The 12,074-nt window shown below is 43.5% G+C and overlaps 1 protein-coding gene across 1 annotated transcript; it reads right to left on the bottom strand.

The window, feature by feature from the left end:
* Nucleotides 1–7,479: 7,479 nt before the first annotated feature.
* Nucleotides 7,480–10,635, bottom strand: LOC135108195 (uncharacterized). Its single transcript, XM_064018970.1, has one exon. The coding sequence runs from the start codon at nucleotides 10,633–10,635 to the stop codon at nucleotides 7,480–7,482; it is 3,156 nt and encodes a 1,051-aa protein (XP_063875040.1).
* Between the last annotated feature and the right edge of the window lie 1,439 nt (nucleotides 10,636–12,074).

Below are 12,074 nucleotides of genomic sequence, written 5' to 3'. Positions count from 1 at the left end.
TCACCACTAACTTTGGCTTTCCTCTCCTTTCACTGACTATCCTGGTGAAATAGCCTTTAACTTGGCTATCCTCGACAGCTTAGATCAATTGGTGCAACACTCTACTCATATTTCTGATCGTCTTGGAGATACACTCAACTTTATTGACCTTTTCCTAACATCTAATCCTTCTGCTTATGCTACTGCCCTTTCTTCTCCATTGGGCTTCCCCGATCATAATCTCATATCTGTATTTTGTCATATCGCTCCAATCCCTCCCCAGGATCCCCTAAGTGGACGTGCCTCTGGCGTTTTGCCTCTGCTCTACATAATATCTCCTCTGGAGGGACTAGAGGAGATATAATGCTGATTTTCCTTGGAATGACTATTGCTTCCGTGTCTGTGTGCCGAGCGCATAATAGAGGTGACAGTGTCTGGCATGGAGGCGTATATTCCTCACTCTTTTTCTTGACCTAAACGTTCCAAACCTTGTTTTAACACAGCCTGTTCTCGTGTTATACATGATAAAGAGATGGCCCACAAAAGGTACTTGAGCCTTCCATCACCAGAATCTCATGCGCTTCATATTTCTGCCCGTAACCATGCCAAGTTTGCTCTTTGACTAGCCAAATAATTCCTTCATCAATATAAAGTGTCAAAATCTCCCCTCATGACTTCTGACACCTAGCCAAAAACATCTTTAATTATTTTGCTTCTTCTTTCCCTCTTTTATTTCAACCAGATGGCACAACTGCTATCACATCTACCTCTAAAATGTGTTTTTTCTTCCTTTTTGCTAGAACCTCTACCTTAGACGATTCAGCGTTTGTTCCTCCCTCTCCTCCACCCTCTGACTACTTCATGCAAACTATTGAAATTCCTCGCAACGATGTTATCTATGCCTTCGCTGGCCTAGACCCTCGGAAGGCTTATGGACCTGACTATTGTCCTCCGAAACTGCGCCTCCGTGCTTCCACCTTGCATTGTCAAACTCTCTCAAATCTGTTTGTCAACATCTACCTTTCCTTCTTGTTGGAAGTTTGCCTACATACAGTCTGTTTCTAAAAAAAGGTGACCGTTCTAATGTCTTAAAATACCGTCCTATTGCTTTAATATCCTACTTATCTAAAGATTTTGAATCTATCCTCAACAGGAAGATTCTTAAATATCTATCACTTCACAACCTTCTATCTGATCGCCAGTACGGGTTCCGTCAAGGCCGCTCTACTGGTGATCTGGCTTTCCTTATTGAGTCTTGGTCATCCTCTTTTAGAGATTTTGGTGAAACTTTTGCTGTTGCCTTGGACATATCAAAAGCTTTTGATAGAGTCTGGCACAAAGCTTTGATTTCCAAACTACCCTCCTACGGTTTCTATCCTTCTCTCTGTAACTTCATCTCAAGTTTCCTTTCTGACCGTTCTATTGCTGCTGTGGTAGACGGTCGCTGTTTTTCTCTTAAATCTATTAACAGTGGTGTTCCTCAGGGTTCTGTCCTATCATCCACTCTCTTCCTATTATTCATCAACGATCTTCTAAACCAAACTTCTTGTCTTATCCACTCCTACGGTGATGATACCACCCTGTACTTTTCCACGTCGTTTCGTAGATGTCCAATCCTTTAGGAAGTAAACAGTTCACGCATGGAAGCCATTGAACACCTGACGTCTGACCTCTAAAATTTCCAATTAGGATAAAGCTAACTTAGTATTGTTCAATGCTTCAAAAACTCAATTTCTCCATCTATCAGTTCGACACAGAGTTTCAGACAACTATCCCCTCTTCTTCATGGACACTCAACTGTCACTCAACTCCACTTCTTTTACATTGAACATCCTCGGTCTGTCCTTTTCTTATAATCTAAACTGGAAACTCCACATTTCATCTCCAGCTAAAATAGCTTCTGTAAGTTTAGGCGTTCTAAGACGTCTCTCCAGTTTTTCTCACCCTCCCCAGCTGCTAACTCTGTACAGGGGCCTTATCCGCCCATGTAAGGAGTATGCTTCACAAGGCCAGGGGATTCCACTCATACCGCTCTTCTAGAGAGGGTGGCATCAAAAGCTTTTCGTCTCATGAACTCCTCTCCTCTAACTGACTGTCTTCAGCCTCTTTCGCATCGCCACATTGTTGCATCTCTTGATATCTTCTACATGCTGACTACTCTTCTGATGTTGCTAACTGCATGCCTCCCATCCTTCCGAGGCCTCGCTACACAAGACTTTGTTCTTTCTCTCACTCCCATTTTTGTACACATTTGTAATGCAAAAACACTCATATTATACGTTTTTAGCAATGTTTTTTTTTTCTGTTTCTTATAGGGTGCTTGTGTATCCATTTTGGTGTTTTGGTTCCTAAAAAGGTGGTAATCACTCATAAATCATGTTTTTGGTAATAATCATCTGTTTCTCTATATAGAGTGCTAATCATGTGTTTTATCGTTTTGGTATCAAAAAAAAAATGGAAAAAAAAAGTCATCATACACGTTTCTGTTCATATCGTTTTCTTTCTCATATTGGGTATTTTACATGCATTTTGGGGGGTTTTGGTACCTTATAAGCTTAGACATACTAAAAATACGCATTTTTTATAATCCTTTGAATTTATTTGAGCTTGTTAGTTACCAAAAAAGTAAAAAAAAAAAACAAATATCTGATATAGGAAACGAAACGATATTAACAGAAACGGACACCTTTTTAGCTCCTTTTTAGCTCCTTAACGCTAAAACACATGAATAGTACTCTATTTGGAGAAACAGAACATCATTACCAAGATCATGAGTGATTACCAGCATGTTAAGGACCAAAATCCCAAAATGCATACAAATCACCAAATAGGACGAATTAGAACAACATCGCGAAAAATGTGTAACTTGAGTGTTTTTTAGCATGTTAGGTACCAAAACGCCAAAATAGATGCAAACCGCTCTATAGAAGAAAGAAAACAGCATTACCAAAAACGTGTCTTTTGAGTGCTTTTCAGCTTCTTATGTACGAAAACTCAACAAAACCTGGAAAGCACGCTATATTGGAAAACAAAACATATGCATAAAAATCGTGTCTTCTGAATGTTTTTCAGCTCCTTAGGTACAAAAACGCTAAAACGCAAACGAAACAGCCTTTCTGCAGAAACAGAAAATGATTATCAAAAACGTGTGTTTTGAGTGTTTTCGAGCTTGTTCGGTACTAAAACGTCAAAATGCATCCAAAGCATCCGATATAGGGTAACGAGACTAGATAACCAGAAACATGTCATTTGGATGTTGATGAGCGTGTTAGGCAACAAAATATCAAATAGCATGGAAGAAATCCTATATGGGAAAACAAAACCACATTAACGAGGACGTGTCTTTTAAATGTTTTTGAGCTTCTTACATACCAAAACACTAAAACCTATGCAGTACACTCTTTAAGGGGAAACAGAACAACATTATGAATAAAAGTGCATTTTGAGAGTCTTTAAGATTATTATGTACCAAAACGCTAAAATGCATTCAAAATATCTGATATGGGAATTGAAATGATATGAACAAAAAAAAAACGTGTACTACGAGTGTTGTTTCGCTTCTTTTCTTTTTTTTCATGAAGGAAGGACACTGGCCAAGGGCAACAAAAATACAATAAAAAAATGCCCACTGAAATGCCAGTCCAATAAATAGGTCAAAGCAGAAGTTAAAAATTGATGAATAAATGTCTTGAAACCTCCCTCTTGAAGGAATTCAAGTCGTAGGAAGGTGGAAATACAGAAGCAAGCAGGGAGTACCACAGTTCACCAGAGAAAGGGATGAATGATTGAGGATACTGGTTAACTCTTGCGTTAGAGAGGTGGACAGAATAGGGGTGAGAGAAAGAAGAAAGTCTTGTTGAGCGAGGCCGCAGGAGGAGGGGAGGTATGCAGTTAGCAAGATCAGAAGAGCAGTTAGCATGAGAATAGCGGTGGAAGACAGCTAGAGATGCGACATTGCGACGGTGAGAGAGAGGCTGAAGACAGTCAGTTAGAGGAGAGGAGTTGATGAGACGAAAAGCTTTTGATACCACCCTGTCTAGAAGAGCAATATGAGTGGAACCCCCCCAGACATGTGAAGCATACTCCATACATGAACAGATAAGGCCCTTGTACAGACTTAGCAGCTGGGGGGGGTTGAGAAAAACTGGCGGACACGTCTCAGAACGCCTAACTTAATAGAAGCTGTTTTAGCTAGAGATGAGATGTGAAATTTCCAGTTCAGATTATAAGTAAAGGACAGTGGATACAAGGTCAAGGCAGTGGTAAAAAATTGGTGGATAAGTGTCTTGAAACCTCCCTCTTGTAGGAATTCAAGTCATAGGAAGGTGCAAATACAGAAGCAGGCAGGGAGTTCCAGAGTTTACCAGAGAAAGGGATGAATGATTGAGAATACTGGTTAACTCTTGCGTTAGAGAGGTGGACAGAATAGGGGTGAGAGAAAGAGGAAAGTCTTGTGCAGCGAGGCCGCGGAAGGAGGGGAGGCATGCAGTTAGCAAGATCAGAAGAGCAGTTAGCATGAAAATAGCTGTAGAAGACATCTAGATATGCAACATTGCGGCGGTGGGAGAGAGGCTAAAGACAGTCAGTTAGAGGAGAGTTGATGAGACGAAAAGCTTTTGATTCCACCCTGTCTAGAAGAGCAGTATGAGTGGAACCCCCCCAGACATGTAAAGCATACTCCATACATGGACGGATAAGGCCCTTGTACAGAGTTAGCAGCTGGGGGGGTGAGAAAAACTGGCGGAGACGTCTCAGAACACCTAACTTCATAGAAGCTGTTTTAGCTAGAGATGAGATGTGAAGTTTCCAGTTCAGATTATAAGTAAAGGACAGACCGAGGATGTTCAGTGTAGAAGAGGGGGACAGTTGAGTGTCATTGAAGAAGAGGGGATAGTTGTCTGGAAGGTTGTGTCGAGTTGATAGATGGAAGAATTAAGTTTTTGAGGCATTGAACAATACCAAGTTTGCTCTGCCCCAATAAGAAATTTTAGAAAGATCAGAAGTTAGGCGTTCTGTGGCTTCCCTGCGTGATATGTTTACCTCCTGAAGGGTTGGACGTTTATGAAAAGACGTGGAAAAGTGCAGGATTGTATCATCAGCGTAGGAGTGGATAGGACAAGAAGTTTGGTTTAGAAGATCATTAATGAATAATAAGAAGAGAGTTGGTGACAGGACAGAACCCTGAGGAACACCACTGTTAATAGATTTAGGAGAAGAACAGTGACCGTCTACCACAGCAGCAATAGAACGGTCAGAAAGGAAACTTGAGATGAAGTTACAGAGAGAAGGATAGAAACCGTAGGAGGGTAGTTTGGAAATCAAAGCTTTGTGCCAGACTCTATCAAAAGCTTTTGATATGTCCAAGGCAACAGCAAAAGTTTCACCAAAATCTCTAAAAGAGGATGACCAAGACTCAGTAAGGAAAGCCAGAAGATCACCAGTAGAGCGGCCTTGACGGAACCCATACTGGCGATCAGATAGAAGGTTGTGAAGTTATAGATGTTTAAGAATCTTCCTGTTGAGGATGGACTCAAAAACTTTAGATAGGCAGGAAATTAAAGCAGTAGGACGGTAGTTTGAGGGATTAGAACGGTCTCCCTTTTTAGGAACAGGTTGAATGTAGGCAAACTTCCAGCAAGAAGGAAAGGTAGATGTTGACAGACAGAGCTGAAAGAGTTTGACTAGGCAAGGTGCAAGCACGGAGGCACAGTTTCGGAGAACAATAGGAGGGACCCCATCAGGTCCGTAAGCCTTCCGAGGGTTTAGGCCAGCAAGGGCATGGAAAACATCATTGCGAAGAATTTTAATACGTGGCATGAAGTAGTCAGAGGGTGGACGAGAGGGAGGAACAAGCCCAGAATCGTCCAAGGTAGACTTTCTAGCAAAGGTTTGAGCAAAGAGTTCAGTTTTAGAAATAGATGTGATAGCAGTGGTGCCATCTGGTTGAAGTAGAGGAGGGAAAGAAGAAGAAGCATAGTTATTGGAGATATTTTTGGCTAGATGCCAGAAATCACGAGGGTAGTTAGATCTTGAAAGGTTTTGACATTTTCTGTTAATGAAGGAGTTTTTGGCTAGTTGGAGAACAGACTTGGCATGGTTCCGGGCAGAATTATAAAGTGCATGAGATTCTGGTGATGGAAGGCTTAAGTACCTTTTGTGGGCCACCTCTCTATCATGTATAGCACGAGAACAAGCTGTGTTAAACCAAGGTTTAGAAGGTTTAGGACGAGAAAAAGAGTGAGGAATGTACGCCTTCATGCCAGACACTATCACCTCTGTTATGCGCTCAGCACACAAAGACGGGTCTCTGACACGGAAGCAGTAGTCATTCCAAAGAAAATCAGCAAAATACCTCCTCAGGTCCCCCCAACTGGCAGAGGCAAAACGCCAGAGGCACCTTCGCTTAGGGGGATCCTGAGGAGGGATTGGAGTGATAGGGCAAGATAAAGATATGAGATTGTGATCGGAGGAGCCCAACGGAGAAGAAAGGGTGACAGCATAAGCAGAAGGATTAGAGGTCAGGAAAAGGTCAAGAATGTTGGGCGTATCTCCAAGACGGTCAGGAATGCGAGTAGGGTGTTGCACCAATTGTTCTAGGTCATGGAGGATAGCAAAGTTGTAGGCTAGTTCACCAGGATGGTCAGTGAAGGGAGAGGAAAGCCAAAGCTGGTGGTGAACATTGAAATCTCCAAGAATGGAGATCTCTGCAAAAGGGAAGAGGGTCAGAATGTGCTCCACTTTGGAAGTTAAGTAGTCAAAGAATTTCTTATAGTCAGAGGAGTTAGGAGAGAGGTACGAGTATACAGCACAGATAAATTTAGTATGAGAGTGACTCTGTAGTCGTAGCCAGATGGTGGAAGACTCTGAAGATTCAAGAGCGTGGGCACGAGAGCAGATTAAGTCATTGCGCACATAAACGCATCATCCAGCTTTGGATCGAAAATGAGGATAGAGAAAGTAGGAGGAAACAGAAAAGGGGCTACTGTCAGTTACCTCAGACACCTGAGTTTCAGTGAGGAAAAGAAGATGAGGTTTAGAAGAGGAGAGGTGGTGTTCTACAGATTGAAAATTAAATCTTAGACCGCGAATGTTGCAGAAGTTAATGAAGAAAAAGTTGAGGGGGGTGTCAAGACACTTAGGGTCGTCGACAGAAAGGCAGTCCGACCTGGGGACATTTATGGTCCCCTCCCCAGATGGGGACTCCGAGGCTGGTGTAGGAGTTGCCATGATGATTTTAAAATTTTTGAGTGAAGGGTATGGGTGTTATTAGGTGCTTGTAGTTTTGTGTGGAGGAAGAGAGTTGTCTTTAGGGCAGGCTGTGACTGCCCCCTTGTGTTGTGAGACACACAGGGAAACGTTCAGTGAGGTCACAGCTGGGTTTAATGATAAGTTCACAGCACCCCCTGAACAGTGCTTTAGACCTCACTGGGAGTAATTATCGTTTCGGCAGGTGTCTACTGCCTCCTCCTGGCAGTAGACTTGGTCAGGGGCATGGTAACATCAGAGAAAATTTTTACAAAAACGCCTGTAATATCCACTGGCCCCTAAGAATCTCAGTATCTCCTTCCTATTGGTGGGTGGAGGGAGATTTACAATGTCTTTCACCTTGGCTTCCACGGTTCTCACTTCACCTTTCCCAATCTTGAAACCTAAGTACTCCACGTCAGCTTGCACGAAATTACTTTTTGCTAAGTTGACAGTAAGGTTGGCATCATCCAGCCTCCTGAATACTTCCTCCAACAGCTGCACATGCTCTTCCCAACTCTCAGTGTACAACAATATGTCATCTATGTACACAGAACATCCCTTCAATCCCTTCAGTACTCTGTTCATTAACCTCTGAATAGAACTCCCACTGTTCTTCATCCCAAACGGAAGAACTTTGTACCGATATAATCCATCCATGGTGACTAAAGCTGATATGGCTTTTGCCCTTACAGTGAGTCCTACTTGCCAGTATCGCTTTAACAAGTCAATTTTTGTTATGAAGTTGGCACTTCCCACATGATCTATACAATCATCAACTCTAGGGATAGGGTAAGCATCAGGTTTTGTCACCATGTTAACCTTCCTATAGTCCGTACAAAAACGGAAACTCTCTTGACCAGGCTTGGGCACCAGTACACATGGCGAACTCCATGGGCTCTCACTGGGCTCAATTAAGTCGTGTTCCAGCATATACTCTACTTCTTTTCTCATGATCTCTCTTTTCTGCGGGTTAACTCTGTAGGGATGCTGTTTGATGGGTTCAGCCTCCACAACATCCACATCATGCACCACCACATTAGTTTTTCTAGGTGCATCAGGGAACAAAGAATTGAATCTTTCAATTATCTCCTTGATCCTTTCCTTCTTTTCTAGCTCCATGTGCCCCAGTTTATCATTTAAATTCCCTAACACAGCTGAGTTCTCTAGCACCATCCCTTCACACCTACTCAGTTTCACTTCGGACCACTTCTCATCCGCCTCAGTGGTTACATTTACAACACTCACAGTTCTTACTCCTTCAAGTACATCACCTCCATTTTCTGTGTCCCTTTCATGAAATGGCTTCAACATGTTTACATGACACAACTGGTTCTTTTTCTTCCTCCCTAGAGTTTTTACAATGTAATTCACATCACTCATTTTCCTCTCAATCTCCCAAGGCCCGCTGAACCTGGCTTTGAAAGGATCACCCTGCAATGGGAAAAGAACCAATACCTTGTCCCCAGGCTGGAAAGATCTGGCCCTCGCCTTCTTGTCATACCAGCCTTTCATCTCACTCTGACTATTTTTCAAATTTTCCCGAGCAATTTCCCTAGCTCTCATCAATCTGTCCTTAAAATCAGATACATATTTCACCACAGTATGAGGCTCCTCTGCTCCTAACCATTTTTCTTTCACCATCCTTAAAGGACCGTTCACCTCATGCGCATACACTAACTCAAATGGGCTGAAACCAGTTGACTCCTGCACACTGTCCCTTAACGCAAACAAGGCTAGTGGCAATGCCTCATCCCACTGAACACTCATCTCCTCACAATACATCCTGAGAGTATTTTTAAGAGTTTGGTGAAATCTTTCTACACAACCCTGAGACTGAGGATGATAAGCACTCGACAGTCTCTGTTCAATCTTTAAACCCCTTAGGATTTCCTTGAACGTGCGAGAAGTGAAATTACTTCCCTGGTCCGACTGCAACACCTTAGGAATTCCCACCCAGGAGAAAAATTTCACCAGTTCCCTCACAATGTTTTTAGAGTTTATACTCCTGAGGGGAATGGCCTCAGGAAACCTGGATGACATACACATAATAGTCAGCAAGTACTGGTTCCCCCTCTGGGTCCTTGATAAAGGACCTACACAGTCTATCACCACCTTACTGAATGGCTCCTCGACCACAGGTATAGGATGAAGGGGGGCAGGGCGAATCACCTGGTTCGGCTTGCCCATCTTCTGACACAAACCACAAGTTTTACAAAACTCTTTCACATCATCTCTCACTCTGGGCCAGTAAAAATGACACAGGATCTTTCCTAGGGTTTTTCTGACCCCCAGGTGTCCTGCCAGATTACCTTCGTGTGCCATCTCCAAAATTTTCTTCCTATACACCCATGGCACCACAATCTGCCTTTTCACCATCCAGTGATCAGAGGTTGGGGCTGTCAGGGTCCTCCAACTTCTCATTAATACCCCGTTATCCACATAGTAACCCACGTACTCATTGTCAAGCTCACCCAGCCTTTTAGCCTCATTCCAAATAGACTTCAAGCCTTCATCACTCTCCTGAGCTTTTATCAACTCGCTCTTTTCTGCCAGAAAATCAAGGGTGGGTTTCACCTGACCTACAACCGGTTCACCACTCACAAACTCCGGGTTAGTTCCTTTTTCATCAGGTTCCTCAAACAGAACGCCCAGGCCTTCGTCCTCCTGCGTTGCTCCCTCGGTGTTCATGCGTTCCTTCCGGGACATCGCTCGGGTCACTGCGCAGACTGGGAACAATTCAGGCACCTCTGCCTCCCCATCTGTTGAGGGAGGGACTTCTGCCGGAGTGGTGGTTTCTGTCATCCCTATCAGAGGGTTGTCTACCATCTGAAGTTTAGGGATAACTCGACCTCCAGCCAGGTCATTCCCGACCAGCATATCCACTCCATCTACGGGCAGTGTCTCCTTCACTCCCACCGTCACCTCTCCAGTGACGTATCCACAGTCCAGCCAAACTTTGTGCAGGGGAATACTGAACTTGCCTCCTGCACCCTTGCATGAGACCTCTCTGCCAGTGCTGGTCTCCTCATTCCATGGGAGTACACTACTTAAGATCAGACTCTGGTTAGCTCCCGTATCCCGAAGGATTCTGATCACCTTCTCTGGACTTCCCTCCACTTTCACTGTGCCCTTACTGGTGAAGTGTTCAAAGCCCTCATCTTTCGGCGGCTCCTCTTGTATCTCTGCATTCATATTCTCCACATACTTTACCAGGTTTCTTTGGGCGGCAACTGCTCCCACTGGCTTCGGCCGTCCCTTCGGACACTGGTACTTCCTATGCCCGCTACTTCCACGTCCAAGGCACTTAACTGCACCTTCATCACCACTACCCTTCTGGTAATAGGTAGTGCTCCTGGGCCTACTCCTATAGGGCATAGACCTCATGTTGTGGTCGGCTGGCGGGGGCATGGTGTAAGTGTGGGGAAAACTATAGTTTTCCCCACACTTATCCCGAGATAAGTATCACCTGGGCGTTTTGTTGTCCTGCAGAACCTTTCCCGGTACACACTCGGACATAGAAGGGTTGATCCCAACACCGCTTCCTTTACCACTTCATAATCACGCGCGTCTCGCTCACTCAAATTCACATATATCTCTCGGACCATTCCCTCAAATTTAGACTGGACTAGTAATGCCTAATCATTTTCATCCCATCCCATCATCTTTGCAGTTTTTTTTCAAATTGAACGAAGAAGTTTTCTTCCTCCCCTTCCACAAAGTTAGGCATACTGATGGCCTTTCTCTCTAAATCCCCGTTGCCTTGAGCACCATTTCCTGCCCTGGTCTCATTTACTCTATTTTTACTTTCTGCTCTAATTTTTTTTTCTATCTCAATCTCTTTTTTCATCTGTATCTGCTGCAACTCTACCTCTTTCTGCTTCTGCAATTGCATCTGAAGTTTCATTAACTCGAATTTTCACTACTAGAAAGGCCATCTGTTCCACCAAGAGCACCCAGGTTTATCTCACTGACCTCAGCACCTTCCTCTACACTCTCCCCATCATTATCCTCACTTTCACCACCATCATTTTCAAACCAGCTCCTCTCCACAAGAGCATTTTTCAACTCCGCCTGCATTTCCTCCTTTTTCTTGGATTACAACTCCACTTGAAACCTCTCAGCCACTGAACATAATTCCTCCTTGGTTAGTGTGTACAGATCATGCACACTTCTCGACAGAAGGAACATCTCAACACGTCTAGCGGCCATGATTACAATTACTACACTCCACAAAATATTCACAAAATATTCCTCCAAATATTCACCACAATGCATACACAGTTTTTAAAGAAATATTTCACACAGGTAAATTCCTCCCAACGACAATCACCATGTAACACTCGTTACACTCCACAAATGTTTAAAAATCCCGGACGGGCCCCCATAATCTGTCACGATCGCTTACTTACTTACGATCGTACGATACCGGTTATCTTTCCAAGAAAGTGGGCGTTACACTGATCCCGGAAAGTTTTAAAGGTCTGGATTTTTAAAGGTTTCGAGTGCCTACCCGACCTATCCGAAATCGCCAGAATTATCTATCACTCTACCTTTACCTTGACTCAGCACACCTGGAATTACCTCTAATATCAGATCAATGTTGGGGGAGTAGGAAACACGATTATTCTATGTTACAACCACATATATTAATACTAATAATAATTCACAAACAACATGAGGTAGTACATGTTACTACATGACGTTCTCGTCACTTCCCACAACACCAGAACCTGTTTACACCTCCACCAGTCACAGAAATATTTCCCCTCAACCGCAGGAATTTACCCAGACGCCATTACCGCGTCCCCAGACAATAATTCCCGTATTTCACCTCCTCAAGCCTCACA

Source organism: Scylla paramamosain, chromosome 16, assembly GCF_035594125.1.
Source record: "Scylla paramamosain isolate STU-SP2022 chromosome 16, ASM3559412v1, whole genome shotgun sequence".
NCBI lineage: Eukaryota > Metazoa > Arthropoda > Malacostraca > Decapoda > Portunidae > Scylla > Scylla paramamosain.
The sequence above is the reverse complement of the archived record's forward strand: the minus strand, read 5'-3'. Positions and strand labels throughout refer to the sequence as shown.